Source organism: Lynx rufus, unplaced genomic scaffold (assembly GCF_022079265.1).
Source record: "Lynx rufus isolate CCGP_SWC_20201006 ecotype Redwood Valley unplaced genomic scaffold, mLynRuf1.p SCAF_24, whole genome shotgun sequence".
In the NCBI taxonomy this organism is placed as follows: Eukaryota; Metazoa; Chordata; class Mammalia; order Carnivora; family Felidae; genus Lynx; species Lynx rufus.
This window is the reverse complement of record NW_025814839.1, coordinates 4,616,183-4,633,116: the sequence shown is the minus strand read 5'-3', so window position 1 is coordinate 4,633,116 and position 16,934 is coordinate 4,616,183. Positions and strand designations below refer to the sequence as shown.

Sequence of the window (16,934 nt, the reverse complement as noted above, 5' to 3'; positions counted from 1 at the left end):
TATCTCTCCTGGGAGGACGGTCAGAAAACTTGTAGTGCTTTTAATTTTTTTTTTCCACGGGTGTCTCTAAGGAGCGTGTTGGCAAGTGAGTGGGTTATTATCTGGACTCAGTCCCACAGATTTGGTCACAAGTTCTGTTTCTGGACCCTGATGCTTCCGTTAGTTTAATGGAAAGGTCTCTCTGTGTATGTCCGATTTAATAGCGTGCCATCCTTTGTGTGTAAGCTGATGTTCCTGATTTCGTATGAATAGGAAATGTGCTCAGAGTGACTTTTCCAGGAGAGGATTTCCACGTTGTCCTGCCCGATAACTGTGTGTTCATTGGCACATATTTGTGAGAAAAAGGTCCACTGCCCTTACTTCTAAGCTAGTTGTCTAGAGACCTGTTAGGGACCATGGTCTGACAGATTAGTGTCACTAATTAATGTCACGCTAATCTGTCCCTCTTCTTCAGAATTTTAAGTTCTTTTTTCTTTTTATCTTCTTTTTTTCTAATGTCTATTTTTGAGAGTGAGCACAAGCAGGAAAGGGGCAAAGAGGGAGACACAAAATCTGAAGCAGGCTGCAGGCTCTGAGCTGTCAGCATGGAGCCCGATGTGGGATTCGAATTCACAAGCTGTAAGATCATGACCTGAGCTTCATGAAGTCAAACACTTAAGTGAGCCACCCAGGAACACCCCCTCCCCTTTGGTTTTTCTTTTCTTTTCCTTTTTTTTTTAAAAGCAAAGTGTATGTGGGAAAATTCTTCTTGGAGGATTGTGAAGTTCTTAGCTATAAGACTTCTTTCCCTGTTTTTATGGTTTCAGAGTTGACCTTCAGATGGTTGACTATCAAGCTATTTTTTAAGGCAAGATGGCACCAGTATTTGTCAGTTTCTTTGCCCTGAGCAAACTGTCTTAGCCTGGTTTCAGATCCCTGAAGACTGTAGATTGTGGAAATCCTGACATGAGCTTAATTCTGGAGACATTACTGGGTGGTACCGAAATAAGTTCCCCTGGAAAGGCTTTATATTGGATTGATCTGTATTTTACAAACCCTAAATAGATTTATTATTAATACAAAAATCTCATTTAGAGAAAATATGCTTTTAGGTAGAACTGTCTTAAGGCAGATTTAGAATGTTAGGAATAATCATCAGCTCTTGAATTTTAAACATTTTTTTGTAGTTATTGAACATAGGATCATAAACTTTACTTTTTGTGCCCACATTCAATCTGCTAGTTATTGGAATTGCTTCATGTGCTTGAGTTTCCAAATTCCACTCAGAAATGTTGAAATGAGTGTTTTTAGTTTCCTCTTGGTGTTTTGTTTTTTGTTTTTTGTTTTTTTTTTGAGGGCACAAGTGAGTGAGGGGCAGAGAGAATCCCATAAGAGACAGAAGTGGGGCTCACTGGGGGTTCGTGTTTTACCCAAAGCGGGGTTCAAACTCAAACTGTGTGATCATGACCTGAGCCGAAGTCAGATGCTTCATGACCAAGGCAGCTAGGCACCCTTGTGTTGTTTTTAAAGATTGTTCCTACATTGTCTTGCCAATATTGCCCTCCGTCCTGGACTGTATTTACCTCAGAAGTCCTAAGCTTTTCAGTTGGGTTATCTACTTTAATGAAGTTATTAGGGACCTAATTGAACTTCTGAGATTGATGCTTTGAAAGACCAAACATTTTCAAAACAATATTTTGAAGATGTTTATTCGTTCAGCCAACTAACATTTATTGAACACCTTTGCCAGGAACCTTGCTAGGTTTTAGGAACATAGTGACTCATGGTTTCATACCTTGCAGTTGAATGGACTCCGGGCGATTCACCTTGTAAATAATTATTGCTCACTTTCCGTGTGCAGGGTGCCCTTCTAGGCAGTGGGGATCCAGCAGTGAGCAAGATCATTGGTGCCTAAAATTGCAAAGTTGCCATGCATAAGATCACTTCAGAGAGGGCTGCTCATTTGTAGGAAGACCTAGCAGGATATTTTGCTACAGAATGACTAAGTGGAGGTGGGACAGCATTCGTTAGAGCCCAGGGAAGGCCTTACTGAAGTGGAGCAGAGGCCGGGAAGATGACAAAGAGCCAGCCAGTGACCGAGTGTCGTGGTCAAGAAAAGCAACAAGTGGCACAACTCGGGTGGTCTTTCTGTGCTTGGTGTAGTCGAGGGGACAGCAAGGTAACCAGCTGGAAGGCAGTGGGAGAGAAAAGGGACAGGAGAGGAGCTTGGCAGGGCTCAGATCCTGGAGGGGCTTAGGAACCAGGGAACCAGTGACTGTGTGGCAGGTAACTATACCTTACAGTTGGTTTCATGGCCTTAAATGCTCCAGTGTGCTTTTGCCCCTTTATTTCAACCTTGTTGCACCCCAGGGACGTCTCCCTGTTGGAGAAATGAAGAAGCAAAAGTCCATAGGAATTAAGTGACAGGTTTGAGATGGGGCAGCTGGTGAGTGGCCGGACTCCCAGCTTGAGCATTTAGACCCTGTCTGCTGCCTTCCCTCTTTATATTGTATTGCTCTTTGGTTTTGATTCTTTGAACACCAGAGGTAGTGAAAGGGATGCTTAAGAGGAGGACTTTAAGCCTACTTGGTCCAGTGTCCGGTATTCTGTTTCTTTTAGGGTTGAGGTATAGGCTACCCAGCAATTAAAGCCTTGGCTAAGAGAATAAGGCAGCGATCCGAAGTCAGCCTATCTGATACAGGTGATCATTTCGTTCAGGAAATGTTCTGTGGTGATTTATACTTAGGATCTGGCCAGGTAAGTCCCATGCATCTTAAAAGCACCTTCTTTTAGATTCTGCTGACCATATTCTAGATTTCCCAGAGTCTTGAGTCTTGGGAACCAAAAGGAAATTGGGTAGTGGTGAGCTCTGTGAGTATTACAATCACATACTTCACAGCAAGGGAAGCAGAAGGAACACCTCTGAGCACAAAATCTTAATTGTTTGAGGCCTGGCTGGCTCAGTTGGTAGAGCCTGTGACTCTTGATGTCAGGGTCATGAGTTTGAGCCCCATGTTGGAGGCAGAGTTTACTTAATAAAAAAATTAAAAATTATTGGAATGTATTCCTCTTCAGTCATATTTAATGTGATGGGGTTTGGGGAGAGTTATGTAAAGTGGATAAACTTAAAGATATTTAAAAACTAAGCTTGGAGGTGTCTGCGTGGCTTGGTTGGTTAAGCGCTTGACTCTCGGTTTCTGCTCTAGTCGTGGTCTCCTGGCTCATGAGATTGAACCCTGCTTTGGGCTAACAGTGTGGAGCCTGCTTGGGATCCTCTCTCTCTCCCTCTCTCTGCCTCTCCCTAGCTCCTGTTTCTCTCCCTCTCTCTCTCTCTCTCAAAATAAATGAATGAATTTAAAAAATAAAACAAAAACTGAGCTTGGAAATACTGTTTTTTATTTATTAAATGTAACTGCCTTCTGTAAAATCTCTCTCCTAGGCTAGAGAAGGACTTGATGAAATGGTGTCCAAGCATAATCGCCACATGTTCTTTGTGTTTGAGCCTTCTGTTTTGAACTTTTGTGTTGGGGGGAACTTGTTTACAGATGCAAGGAGAACATCCTAATTGGCATAATTGGTGCTGCTCATAAAACTTTAAAAAAAAAATTTTTTTTTATGTTTATTTATTTTTGAGACAGAGACAGAGCATGAACGGGGGAGGGTCAGAGAGAGGGAGACACAGAATCTGAAACAGGCTCCAGGCTCTGAGCGGTCAGCACAGAGCCGGACGTGGGGCTCGAACTCACGGACTGCGAGATCATGACCTGAGCCGAAGTCGGACACTCAACCGACAGAGCCACCCAGGCGCCCCTCATAAAACTTTTTGTATGAGTCAGTGGTAATCTGTACGAATCAAGTATATTTTGTACAATATGTCTTCTGATTGGTGGAAACAGACCCCTTCTGGAACCTTCTCACGTGGCTAATAAAATCAACCTTCTTATTTGACTTAGCAGTTGTGACGATTTTCCTTCCTTTTATTTTTAGGGGATCATTGAAGACTTTTGTCCATACGGTCCATCTGTTACAGAAACAGACTGATCTGGGGTCCCTGCCTGTAGCCGATGTACTGTATAGGTAAGTTGTCACTTTGGATCCTTATCTTCTTCCTCCATGAGGGAGATTTGTACATAGTCTCTTTTAACAGGTAGAGAGCTAAACTGCTTAATTAGTGATTCATATTTTAAAATAAGAATATTATCCTATTCATCTTAAGAGTTCTGTCTCCTCTTTCCTTTTTTTGAAAGTGTTCCTAGAGCGTGTTGTTTTTCAGTTTCTATTTTGTTTTTTTAAAATATAATCGCTTATAGTGAATTTTTATTATAGATTTTAAGATCTGTGAAAGTGTAAAGAAGAAACTGAAAATCATTTATAAGCTCATTACCCAAAGATAACCATTCCTAATGTTTTGGTGTATGTGCCTCCCAATCCTTACCCTAACTACCCCCCCTACATATATATGAAACCTATACATTTTATACACAACTGTACTTAAAATTTTTTTTAATTTTTTTTTTCAACATTTATTTATTTTTGAGACAGAGAGAGACAGAGCATGAACGGGGGAGGGGCAGAGAGAGAGGGAGACACAGAATCGGAAACAAGCTCCAGGCTCTGAGCCATCAGCCCAGAGCCCAACGCGGGGCTCGAACTCACGGACCGCGAGATCGTGACCTGGCCGAAGTCGGACGCTTAACCGACTGGGCCACCCAGGCGCCCCAAAATTTTTTTTAAATAAACATTTACTGCTTATTTTTGAGAGAGTGAGAGAGAGATGGTGGGAGTGGAGAAGGGGGAGAGAGAGAGAGAGGGAGACGCAGAATCCGAAGCAGGCTCCAGGCTCTGAGCTGTCAGCACAGAGCCCAACGCGGGACTCAAACCCACAGACCATGATGAGATCATGATCTGAGCTGAAGTCAGTTGCCCAACTGACTGAATCACCCAGGCGCCCCTATACACAGCTGTACTTTTATTATGTTTCTGTAAGCATGGATTTGTAATTTTTAAATTTAAAAACATGACTGTTTTTTCCAGATACGTATTTGTTCAAAACTAGTTATCTGCTCTTTGAGATGACTTTCATTTTCTTGCTGAAATGGATAGTTTCCTTGTCTTCATGATTCTCCCATCTCCCCCATTTTTAGGCTGTTGCTTTTGGAAGGGGGGCCTGGCTCCCCCTCCTGTTTGCTCGGTGGCAAACACATAGTATCGTGGGGGTATGAAGACATGTTGCCTGCACCAGATAGTAGCACCGGCTCCAGTTCTGAAAACAAAGGTAACGTAGGGGTTTTGCTCCTGTGACTGAAATTAAGATGTGCAAAGAATGGCCTTGGATCATTGTGGCAAACGATTTGGGTAGAACTCTGTTCTCTTAACTAAAAGCGCTAGGATCCTATACAGTGAGTTCTTTGTCTGCTTTATCAGTAAAAGTGTAAAAGCTGATGCTCAGGGAGGTAAGAAAATGGATAGGTTTTACTATCGCAAGGGAAAGGGATCATCCATACGCTTTAGCCAAGGAGCCATGAATTACTGCAGTGGACTCCTGGGTATTTGAGTTTGAGCCTGGGAGCCTTAAGTTAAATTTTTATGTCCATGAACAGAAGGTCAGATCTTGCTGCCTAAGCCTGATGCTGTTTCTTTTAGTAACTTACTATGTGTGTGTGGTTGAACCCTCTGTCCTAAAAGGGGCGGGATTGGGGGGAGACAAGATCGTTCAAAGGAGCATGGATTAAGTATCTCCTTTAACAAAATGGGCTGGATTAAAATGTTTTTACACTTTCAGAAGTTTTCCATGTCCGTTTATTGTGATCTCCATGAAAATGGCAGAACTTCTCTTAATTGACCTTCACTTACCTGACTTGTTGGATGAAGGTGGCCTCTCCGTTTGTGTGGTAGAAGTACTGAGCGGTGCCCTGGCACCCCAGGCAGGCTGCTTCTAGCTTCCTCCTGTGGAGGTGCAGCTCACCAAGAGTCTACCTTGCTCCCAAACCTGTTAGTTGTTGTAGCTGGTATTCTGTCATTAAACAACGTTATGTAACTGAGGAAATAGGAATTTAAGACGCCCCGGGAAATTGTTTCTAAGACCTTCAGTTTTCTTCTGGAAAGACTCAAAGTGAATCTCTAAGAAATTTGAGATTACTTGCATTTCTCACCCTTGATGGGGAAACTTCCTGGACAGCCTTAAGGGCATGGGATGCAGTCTGAGAGGCAGGCCACCCCTGCACCTCTCATCCTGGGGCCCGTGTCTTTTCGTGTCCACTGTTGCTTCCAAATAGTCATGTGAGCTGGTAAAAGGAACCAATGGTAAAATGGATCTGATGCAACTAGAGTCAACAGGAGAAGCAAAGAGCCTGTAAAACCCAAGAAGTTCTTAAACATTATAGGCTGAAATTTACATCTTCAAATGAAACCAAACCCCTTTATTTTCTCCCTTTACTTCTTTTAGTATCTACCTTGGGGTAGTTTCTTACGGGGGATGATGGTGTTAAACTGGTCTGCTTGGTTTTCACTCCCTTGTACTTTTAGTTTTGCTTCCACCTAGAGAATATTTTTCTTAGAATTTAAAAAGTAACCTTATTTTTAATATGGAAACATCTAACAGATATAGAAGTTGAGAGGATGCTTTAGTCAACCCCTGGCACTCCTCGCTTGGCTTCAAGTATCAACTTGGGGCCAATCTTCTCTGTCACTTTCACTCCCACTCCTTGTCAGACTCCTCAGAAGGCCCTAGGCCTCTATCTAAAGAGGAACGAATAAATGGATCTTTATAGGTTCCAAGTTAAAATACTTAAGGAAAGAAAATATTTTAAAAACGATTACTCACTTTAACGGTCTTTTGAAGAACCTAATAGTTACAAATTGTAGTTGTCTGGGATTCGTAGACTGAATTCTTAAGATAACAGCATATTCATTACTAAATATGAGGGCTGTGGTGTTGGATTTCCTTTAATAGGACAGGTAGTAGACAAACTTAACCGTGGTGAAATGGTGAGGAAAATACTGAAAGTTTTACAAGCTGTCTCTTTAGGACAAATTCTTGAGGGTAAATTAATAAACTGTTTACTATTCTATGGAGTAATACGGTTTTTAGCTGGCAGTGGATACAGCTAAGGGGGAACAGAGTCACTGGATGGGAAATCCACAGAAGCAGACTTGAGGTCCACGAGTTTCATTAGTATGCCAGCATAATAGCATTTGCCATTTATGGAACACTGGTTTTGAACCAGGGGCCTGTGGGTGTTCCCCTGTGCTATCTCCTTTAACCATCACAGTGACTCTTGAGGTACAGAGTAGTCTCATTTTCTGGATGAAGAAACTGAGGTTCAGAAAGGCCTAAGGTCAACTAATAAGTGCCCAGAGCTCTTAAGAGCTCATGGCTTTTTAACCACCGGATCATTACTGAAAGTCCTCGAGTCTTAGTCCTCTCAGATTAGAATTAGGAGTGCATAACTTTGACTCTATTTCTGCTATTCAAAAAGACAAGAAGAAAACTTCTGGCAGGTAGAACCAGATTCCCCTGCTATTATCTATCTGACTTCTTTACCTGATGTTGGTTCCTGATCCCGCATACATTCTAGAGGCTTGATTTGGGGGTTTGAGCCATCTTTCCTGGAAGTCACACTGAAGCATTTATTTTAGAAGTGGGAGATTATCTTTCACTCAACCTCCTAAGGCTTTTTCACTAGAAGCATGTTTATAATTTCATTAGAAAAATCGTGTATATAATTTACCTGTGAAAAAATGATTTCAGATGCTGACTTAGGGCGCTGTCTCACGGCGGATGGTCTCTACCTGTATACTACTAACTCAGTTGGAAGAGGAGTAAGCAAATTGGGGTCTGGATTACATGGTACTCTCAGGTCAGTTGCATGGAACTTGCTGAATGATTTGGCTGGAACATTTCCCTTCTTCCATAAACCTCTGTGAGGAAGATACCTGGGGATGCAGATCTTCCCCTTCTGTTCCCCCCCTCTCCCCCAACCCACCCAAACAAAGACTGACTAGTAACTAAATAAGTCTGGACAATTTCATGTAATTTGATTTTTCTTGGATTAGTAGACTCTTGTTCTGTTAATGCATTTCAGCTTTGTTTGGACTCTAAACAGCTTGGTAGCCCTCAGGTCATTGTTTCTAGCCAGAAATTCCTCTATGATCCAAACTGTTACAATATTCGTGCCTTCTCCATGTTGATGAATGGACATTTTTCTAGTTCAGTCTTTTTTTAAATTTTTTTATTAACATTTATTCATTTTTGAGAGAGACAGGCAGAGAGAGAGGGAGACACAGAATCTGAAGCAGGCTCCAGGCTTTGAGCTGTCAGCACAGAGCCCGATACGGGGCTTGAGCCCACAAACCGTGAGATCGTGACCTGAGCCGAAGTCGGATGCTTAACTGACTTAGCCACCCAGGTGCCCCTAGTTCAGTGTTGGATTTGACCGTGGATTAGCCCTACTTTTCAGTGGGGATATCAGATCTGTGAATTGCTGCCACAAGAAACCACAGTTTGAGAGGCTTCTATATATTTAATTAGATCTTTTCCCCAACTTTTTTTCTGCTGTAATTTGTTGTGGAAAATGAATATTTGCTGTAGTGTCAGTTGCAAAGTTAACGTAATACACGTACTCTCTTTTAGATGTTTTGCATACTTAGTCATTTTTTAAAAATCAGGTGGAAGATGTTTGCTGTAGCGCATTGTGTGGTTTCCAGCAACCGCCTGGCTACTCAGCCTGTGTGCTTTCTTCCCCCCCCTCCCGCAGAGGTTTTGTGTACTGCCGGAACGAGGAGCTGGAACCAGGATGGGTCGCTTTCGGCAGCGGCGGTCTTCTCCACCGGCCTGTATCTTTTGATAACAAACCTCACTCCCTTTTCCAAGTCATTGACCAGAATACCCTTCAGGTAAAAAGAAAACCAAGACCTTGTCTGTTATGTTTTGGAGACCGTAAGGGAAGTTCCTGGCCTCATCAGAGGGAAGAAGCATACAGTTGAGGTAGTTTCCTGCCGCAGCGGCGTCCTTCTAATTGTCACCATTGGGGCATTCTGGTGTTTTCTCTGGTGTCTTGGAGTTGTCCCACATGATCTAAGTGAATGTGCTCTAGTTTCTAAGGCCATCACCAAGCTTTTAGGATTAAAAAAAAATTCTAGAGAGTCAAAGATGCTACACGTACGAGCTGTCTTGTTCTCTTGCCAGGTCTATTTTGGGGAGGGTATCATTTCCTTATTTGATTTGTTCTAAACAGCCTTTCTGAAAGGAGTTTGGATAAAATCCTCATGTGATTAGGGATTCAGAGCTCATCTTGACTGCTTCCAAACATAGCACCCTGTCGCCACACTTGCTGGATTATGCTGAAATCACCTGCTTTTGTGTTTCTTCCCCACTACCATGCATCCCTTTAGATCTGGACCCTATCTTCCCTATCTTTGTGTGCTTACAATGGAGCACAGTGCCTAGCATTTGATTGATGATGATAATAGTAACTGTCATTTATCCGTGTCTGTCTCTGTGCCGAGCCCTGGTCTAGGCAATTTACATACACTTCTTCTCCTACCTATGAGGTAAAACTGTGGCAGTTTCACTTTACAGACAAGGCAGCTGAGTCTAGGCATTTTGTAAGTGCTCGGCAAGTGGGGTTTTTTTTCTTCTTTTTTAAATTTATTTTGAGAGACTGTGCATATGCACAAGTGGGGGAGGGGCAGAGAGAGAGAGAGAGAGAGAGAGAATGAGAATGAGCATGAATCCCCAGCAGGCTCCACACTGTCATCGCAGAGCCTGACGGGGGCTCAACCTCATGAACTGTGAGATCATGACCTGAGCCAAAATCAAGAGTCATCACTGAGCCACCCAGGCGCCCCTTGGCAAGTGTTTATTGTTGGAGGAAGGAATGTAGCTCAGAGGTCAAGGGGCTTGTCCAGGGTCACATAGTAATTAATGGTGGCATAAGAACGTGAACCCATGGTTCTTAGCACTAGACTGAGCTTTTTATATTACAACTTCCTGCCTTTCAATGGAAGTTGAACAGAATAGTTACAGTTGCCATCTGTGGAGTGAATTCCCTGGGAGAAGTCCCCTCCAGGAGTTAAGTGGAATGTTACTTCTGCTTTTGTCTGTCCCTCAACTGTGCCTTTCCTGGTAAACAGGGACTGTGTCTTCTTCACCATTGCATCTCCAAAGCACACAGTAGCTTCTTGATAATTGTTGGATGAGTAAAACGAGCACATTGACAAATAGATGCCCAATTGACTTCATTTTTTTTTTTTAAGTTTATTTTGAGGGAGACGAGCGCTCAAGTGGGACAGGAGCAGAGAGAGAGAGAATGAGAATCTGAAGCAGGCTCTGCACTGATGGCAGAGAGCCCAATGCAGCTCGAACTCGTGAACCGTGAGATCATGACCTGAGCCGAAGTCAGATGCTTAACTGACTGAGCCAGGCAGCTGTCTCCAATTGACTTCATATTTTATCGTTAATGCAGACAGATGTGAGAATATGTTCTGTATTTATTTGAAATAGAATTATAAGCCTGGGAATTAAACAGATGTTCAATTCTAGAACATGGTTTTTATCTCAAGCAATGTCCATTTCGTCTGTGTTCTTGCGAAAACTCTGATTCTTATCCAAGAAGATCCTGTTGTCACTAACGAGGTTACATGCACTGGAGCAGTTTGGGGGTAACAGAGGCCAATCAGTAGCTGTCAACTTTGTAGATAGCCTGGCACTACAAGTTCCAACGTGTGGTCATAGCAACTGCATTACTTCTTAACTTCTGAAATAGACAAAACAAGTCTGGAAAAAAGTTCATATGAAATGAGTTCAAGGGTCGGAAGTAACCTTAGGGAAACTAGTGACTCACCTCGAGGGACAGAATAACAGAAAGTTGCTCTTAGGGCTCCCAGAGGCATCTGACCATCTCTGATTATTTTTATTTTTGGATTTTGACTTCTCCTGCTCTTGGCATTTTTGAAAAACCTAGCCAGCAGTTTTTTTTTGGGGGGGGGGTTCTCCGTTTCTCTCATTTTAAGGGCTTTTCTCTGGCAGTAAAAATTAGTATGTAACTACACATTTAGTGTGAAATGATGCAAAGCTCATTCATTATTCTGAAACTGAAGGATGCTCAGTATTAGAAACACATGCCTTTGTGTCTAATACAGAGAGTTGGAGTTTGTCTCTTTCCTGATGATGCACTTGATGCATTTCACTAAAGCCTCATGTGCTGGGCTAGGGTCTGCCTTCATTTGTTTCACTTTCTCCTTTCTCTTCTCTTCTCTGCCTCCCCTCTTCCTTCTGCCCTCTTTTTTTACTTCCATATTGAGTAACTTTTGAATTAGACTCTGAATTAGCTGCTGGGATATAAAAGTAAGATACAGTGCCTGTAATTTTTAGTCTGAAATTCACTTACTAAGGAAATCTCAGTACGGTTTCTCTAAAGCTTTGTTTTTGGTAATTGGGAGATAAAACACACGTGCTTAGCAGATTCAAAGCGTTTAGTAAATATCTTTGGCCTATGTTATCTGTCCCATGGGCCGTTGTATGAATTTTATATTTTTGTCATGTAATTTTCATATGTTAGAGGTATCAGTTTAATTGCTTTTTAATGTTTATTTTTGAAAAAGAGAGCAAGTGGGAGAGGGGTAGAGAGAGACAGAGGGTCCAAAGCAGGCTCTGAGCACACAAAGCCCGGTGTGGGGCTCAGAGTCACGACCGTGAGACCGTGACCTGAGCCGAAACCAAGAGTTGGCCGCTTAACCGACTGAACCACCCAGGTGCCCCGCTGTCAGTTTAATTTGGACCGAGAAGCCCGAGTTCTGATTCTGGACATAACGGCATTAGTGATGGACTGACGGAATTAATAGGAAGTTCTGTGTCCCGTTAATGAAGTTTTCCTTTTCCATGTCCAGGTGTGCCAGGTGGTGCCAATGCCAGCCAATCACCTCCCGGTTGGCAGCACCATGAGCACTGTGCACCTTTCTTCGGATGGTACTTACTTCTACTGGATCTGGTCTCCTGCCAGTCTGAATGAGAAAACCCCCAAGGGGCATTCTGTCTTCATGGACATTTTTGAACTCGGGGTAAGGTTCCCTTTCTGTCTCATTGTGTCTTTGCAGAGAAATTTCGATTTGGTTTCTTTTTGTATTGGTTTAAAAAGGACCCAAGAAAGGTGGAGTAGGCACAGTGTGTTCACTCTTAGCTCAAATTTTGGGGTTTTTCTTGGATTTCTTTGAAGGTTTCTTTGTTGAGAATTGTAGGACACGGATAAAGTCAAGCTTTCTGAAGGTTAATCTGGCAACAAGGTAGAAATAGTAATACTTAATGTGTAGACAGTGGGGGGTTTTTTTGTTTGTTTTTTTAATGTTTATTTACTTTGGGGAGAGGGGGGGCACCAGCAGGGGAGGGGCAGAAAGAGGGAGGCACAGAATGTGAAGCAGGCTCCAGGATCCGAGCTGTCAGCACAGAGCCCGATGCGGGGCTCAAACTCCCGAACCGTGAGATCCTGATCTGAGCCGAAGTCAGACGCTCAACCGACTGAGCCACCCAGGCACTAGACAGTGGGGTTTTTAGGCCAAAATGCCCATGGGGCTTGTTGGAAACCTGGAAGTAAATCGCAGTGGCAAGATTGGGGCTATAGTACATCTTGGGAGTCTCTGAGAGTGATGATAGTTAAAATTGTGAGAAGGTGTTCATTCGTTCGATGGTAGCTGAATGCTTACTGTGAGTCAGGCAGCATTGTGTTTAGGTGGTGGGAATACAGTGATGGGCAGGGTGAGCAGGCTCCGTGCTCTAATGGAGCTTGGATTCTGCCTGGTGGGTGGCTTGGGGTGGTAGTGGTGGAGTGACAAAAAATTAACGATAATCAAGTGAGCAAATCAGTGGACAAGATAATTTTACGTCTTTGAAGGAAAAGTAGTAGTTACCCTTATTCTCCAACTTCTTCCTGGGGTTGAGTAGAACATTCTAGGAAGAAGAGACCACAGGTGCAAAGGCTTTGGCAGGAGCAAGCATGTGTTTCAGGAAATGACAGCAGGCTACTGTGGCTGGAATGCAGAGAGAAGGAAGGAGAGCTTGGTGTAAGAGGAGGACCCATGGTAGTCTTGAACTGCACCTGTCCAGCGCAGGAACCCTTAGCCACATGTGGCTATTAGAAAATTTTTTACTTTTTTTTTTTTTAATCTTAAAGCACAAGCAGGAGAGGGGCAGAGAGAGAGAGGGAGAGAGGGAGAAACCCAAGCAGGCTCCTCACGGTCAGTGCACAGAGTCTGACGTAGGGCTCAAGCCCACGAAACTGTGAGATCACGACCTGAGCCAAAATCAAGAGTCGGACACTTAAACGACTGAGCCACCCAGGCGCCTCACATGTGGCTACTTAAAATAGAATTAAATAAAATGTTAAAAAAAAAAAATTAAAAAAAAAAAGTGGGGCGCCGGGGTGGCTCAGTCGGTTAAGTGGCCTGCTTCGGCTCAGGTCATGATCTCGCGGTCCATGAGTTCGAGCCCCGCATCGGGCTCTGTGCTGACAGCTCAGAGCCTGGAGCCTGTTTTGGATTCTGTGTCTCCCTCTCTCTGACCCTCCCCTGTTCATGCTCTGTCTCTCCCTGTATCAAAAATAAATAAAAGTTAAAAAAAAAAATTAAAAAAAAAAAGAAAACTAAGGCTTCAATTGTTTGCTCACATTAGCCACATTTCAAGTGCTCAGTAGCCACATGTGACTGGCTTCTGTATTGAACATCCAAGATCTAGAACTTGTCAGCATTGAACATTCTGCTGGACAGTGCTGGTCTCAATAATATTTGTAGAGACTTATAAAAGAAAAATTGCCCCAAGTCAATCTGTGACAAAACCTGTTTTAATGATGTAATTTACAGCCCCCTTCTGGAAGAAATTAGCATTCCTGGGGGAAAAAAAAAAAACACCGAAGTAATTTTCGAATGAATTTTAATAGGCTTTAAACTTGTTCTGGGAAACCAGTCAGCCATCCCGCCAGCTGACTGTCAGTCAGGAGTCTGGTGTCCTTAAACGTACATCCTCTTGTTTTTCTATCTAGTCTCTCCGCTTAATCACCATCTTTTTTAAATGTTCCAGCTGCAGTGTCTTTGAATTGGTCTGCTAGAGATTGTACTCCTTGAACACGTGTTCAGAGTTGTCAGCAAAGTTTTAGTACTTGCTGCCTGGAACAGACCTGCCAGCTGGCCAAAGGATGACTTAGGTCTTTATTGTGAGTAGAGTGGGAAAACATTGAAGGCTTTCCCCTTTCTCTGGTAGTTTTTTCTTTAACAGAAGCCTATCAGAAATACGTGCACGTGGACCAGAACTTGAGGTGGCACAGGCGATAAGGGTTTGGTCTACTTCCTCCTCTTTCCTTCTTCCTCATAATGTGTTTCACTTATCTTCATTCCTCTTGTGGTTATCTCGGTAACAGACGGCGAGGCCTGTATTTCTTGTTCCTCAGCTGATGGAGGTGGTAGTGGCCCTTCCTGTCTTTCAGTGTGGGGCGAGCCGCGGCTAGAAATGCATGTTTGCTCAGGGGAAGAGAGGAGTCTCCCCTGCCCACTTCAGAGAGTCTTGGGAGCGGGAGGCACGAGGTGCGGTGCAAAGCTATGGTGAGAGGGGTGTAGGCCGAACGTTAATAAAAGGAACTGTCCATCCCTTTCCTGGTGTACTCCTTTGTGCTTAGAGACTGGCTGCCCAGGCAGAAGGCTGGACTTTATTTTCTGAATAAGCTGGGTGACTCTGGAAAAAAGACCTCAGTGTACGGACATTAGGGTTCATTTAAGGAAAGGACTTGCTGCCCTAGTGAATCACCCACAAGTGATGTCTTCCAGTAAGCAAGCCTCAACCATGTGCACAGCATTCCTGATCAGTGCTAAACTGTTTAAAAAGTAGATGCATACAGAACAACAACAAAACAAAAAAGAAAAACAACAAACAAAACCCAACCTCACAAAACCCCAAACTTTGGAGAGGTGTGTGGGGAGGGGAAGAGGAATAGATTATCTGTATTTTTGCCAATTTTTTTTAATATTTATTTTTGAAAGAGTGACGGAGCATGAGTGGGGGAGGGGCAGAGAGAGAGAGAGAGAGAGAGAGAGAGAGAGAGACACGCAGAATCTGAAGCAGGCTCCAAGCTGTCAGCACAGAGCCCAGCGCGGGGTTCGATCTCACAAACTGTGGTGAGATCATGACCTGAGCCAAAGTCAGAAGCTTAACTGGCTGAGCCACCTAGGCACCAATCCCTCCCCCCCCCCTTTTTTTTTTTTTTTTAAATTATTGAAGCTAGGTGCTGGGTACATGGGGCGGGGCGGTGGGGGGAGCTCTTGTGTACATTTAAAAAAGCACCCTATTGGGACGCCTGGGTGGCTCAGTCGGTGAAGCGTCCGACTTCAGCTCAGGTCATGATCTCGCGGTCCGTGAGTTCGAGCCCTGCGTCGGGCTCTGTGCTGACAGCTCAGAGCCTGGAGCCTGTTTCAGATTCTGTGTCTCCCTCTCTCTGACCCTCCCCCATTCATGCTCTGTCTCTCTCTGTCTCAAAAATAAAAGTTAAAAAAAAAATTAAAAAAAAATAAAAAGCACCCTATTTAAGAATTTCCTTAGGGGCTCTTGGGTGGCTCAGTAGGTTGAGCGTCCGACTTCGGCTAAGGTCATGATCTCGAGGTCTGTGAGTTTAAGCCCTGCGTCGGGCTCTGTGCTGACTGAAAGCTTGGAGCCTGGAGCCTGCTTTGGATTCTGTGTCTCCCTCTTTCTCTGCCCCTCCCCCGCTCATGCTCTGTCTCAGAAATAAACATTAAAAAAAATTAAAAAATTAAAGCAGATAGCCAAGGATCTCTAGACCAATTAGGAAAGTCTCCAGTATGAAAATATGAAATCAGAAGAACAGCCAATAGGGTTTACAATGTTTTATTCTCCTAGCTGTATGAGATATGAGAACATCTTGCATTCATACAATATAGCACAGGGGCTCCTAAAAAAAAAAAAAAAAAAAAAAAAAATGAGCAAGAGCTCCTGGGAATTAAAACTATGATTGTCGGGGTGCCTGGGAGGCTCAATCAGTTAACTGTCCGACTTTGGCTCCGGTCATGATCTCACGGTCCTTGAGTTCAAGCCCTGAGTCGGGCTGTGTGCTGACAGCTCAGAGCCTGGAGCCTGCTTCGGATTCTGTGTCTTGCTCTTCCCTGCCCTTTCCCCACTCATACTCTGTTTCTCTCTCTCAAAAATGAATAAACGTTAAAAAAAAACTGTCAACATTTAAAAAAATGTAAGAAATCTCTCAAAGGGCAAAAATAAAAACAATAAATATGAGAGAAGAGTTGATAAATGTGGAGGAGCAATCCCTCTAAAGTCCTAGTTGATAGGAGTTCCAAAAAAGAGAACAGAAAACCAAGAGGGCGGCATGATCAAAGAATATGGAAAAAATGTCAAACTAGAGGGCACAGGTGTCTAGATGAACAGATGTCTGACATGGTGAATGAAAAATGCCCACCATGTGGCATATCATCCTGAAATTTCAGATTATCGTGGTGTAAAGAGAGGGTTGTGAAGCTTCCAGAGAAAATCATGTACAAATGATAAAATCACGTATAAATGATGTGGAATAAGGAAAGCACCATGCTATTTAGTAGCATTATTGGATACACAAATGGAGTAGCACTCTCAAAATTCTGAGGGAAAGTGATTTCCAGCCCAGAAGTTAGCAGTCCTCCAAAGTGTCCATCAAGTGTAGAGACAACAGAGATTTTTAGACCTCGCAGTTATACAATCAAAAGCCCATACCTGCTCTGGAGGAAATAGAACTAAAATAGCCCCTGTCAGTGGCATAAAATAGAAAGTTGGGGCTGAAGGAAGTTGATCTAGATTAAAAGAACAACCTTTGAATCATTTTTGGAGTCTGAATCAAACCATTAAGGAACATTTTGGAGACCGTTTGGAATTTGAATATAAAATGAGTATTAGATAAAACCAAGGCATTATTCTT

The 16,934-nt window shown here is 43.2% G+C and overlaps 1 protein-coding gene across 9 annotated transcripts in view; it reads left to right on the top strand.

Moving 5' to 3' along the window:
- The window catches only part of HECTD4 (HECT domain E3 ubiquitin protein ligase 4), a 194,082-nt gene that overhangs the window by 60,019 nt on the left and 117,129 nt on the right, over positions 1–16,934 (top strand). For 8 of the 9 annotated variants that reach the window (XM_047088248.1, XM_047088245.1, XM_047088242.1 and 5 more), the window contains exons 3-7: positions 3,967–4,056; positions 5,124–5,254; positions 7,730–7,838; positions 8,736–8,874; positions 11,869–12,039. In XM_047088248.1, the coding sequence (XP_046944204.1) occupies positions 3,967–4,056; positions 5,124–5,254; positions 7,730–7,838; positions 8,736–8,874; positions 11,869–12,039 (640 nt within the window). The remainder of the gene's footprint in view (positions 1–3,966; positions 4,057–5,123; positions 5,255–7,729; positions 7,839–8,735; positions 8,875–11,868; positions 12,040–16,934) is intronic. The other variant, XM_047088246.1, reaches the window with a different exon arrangement.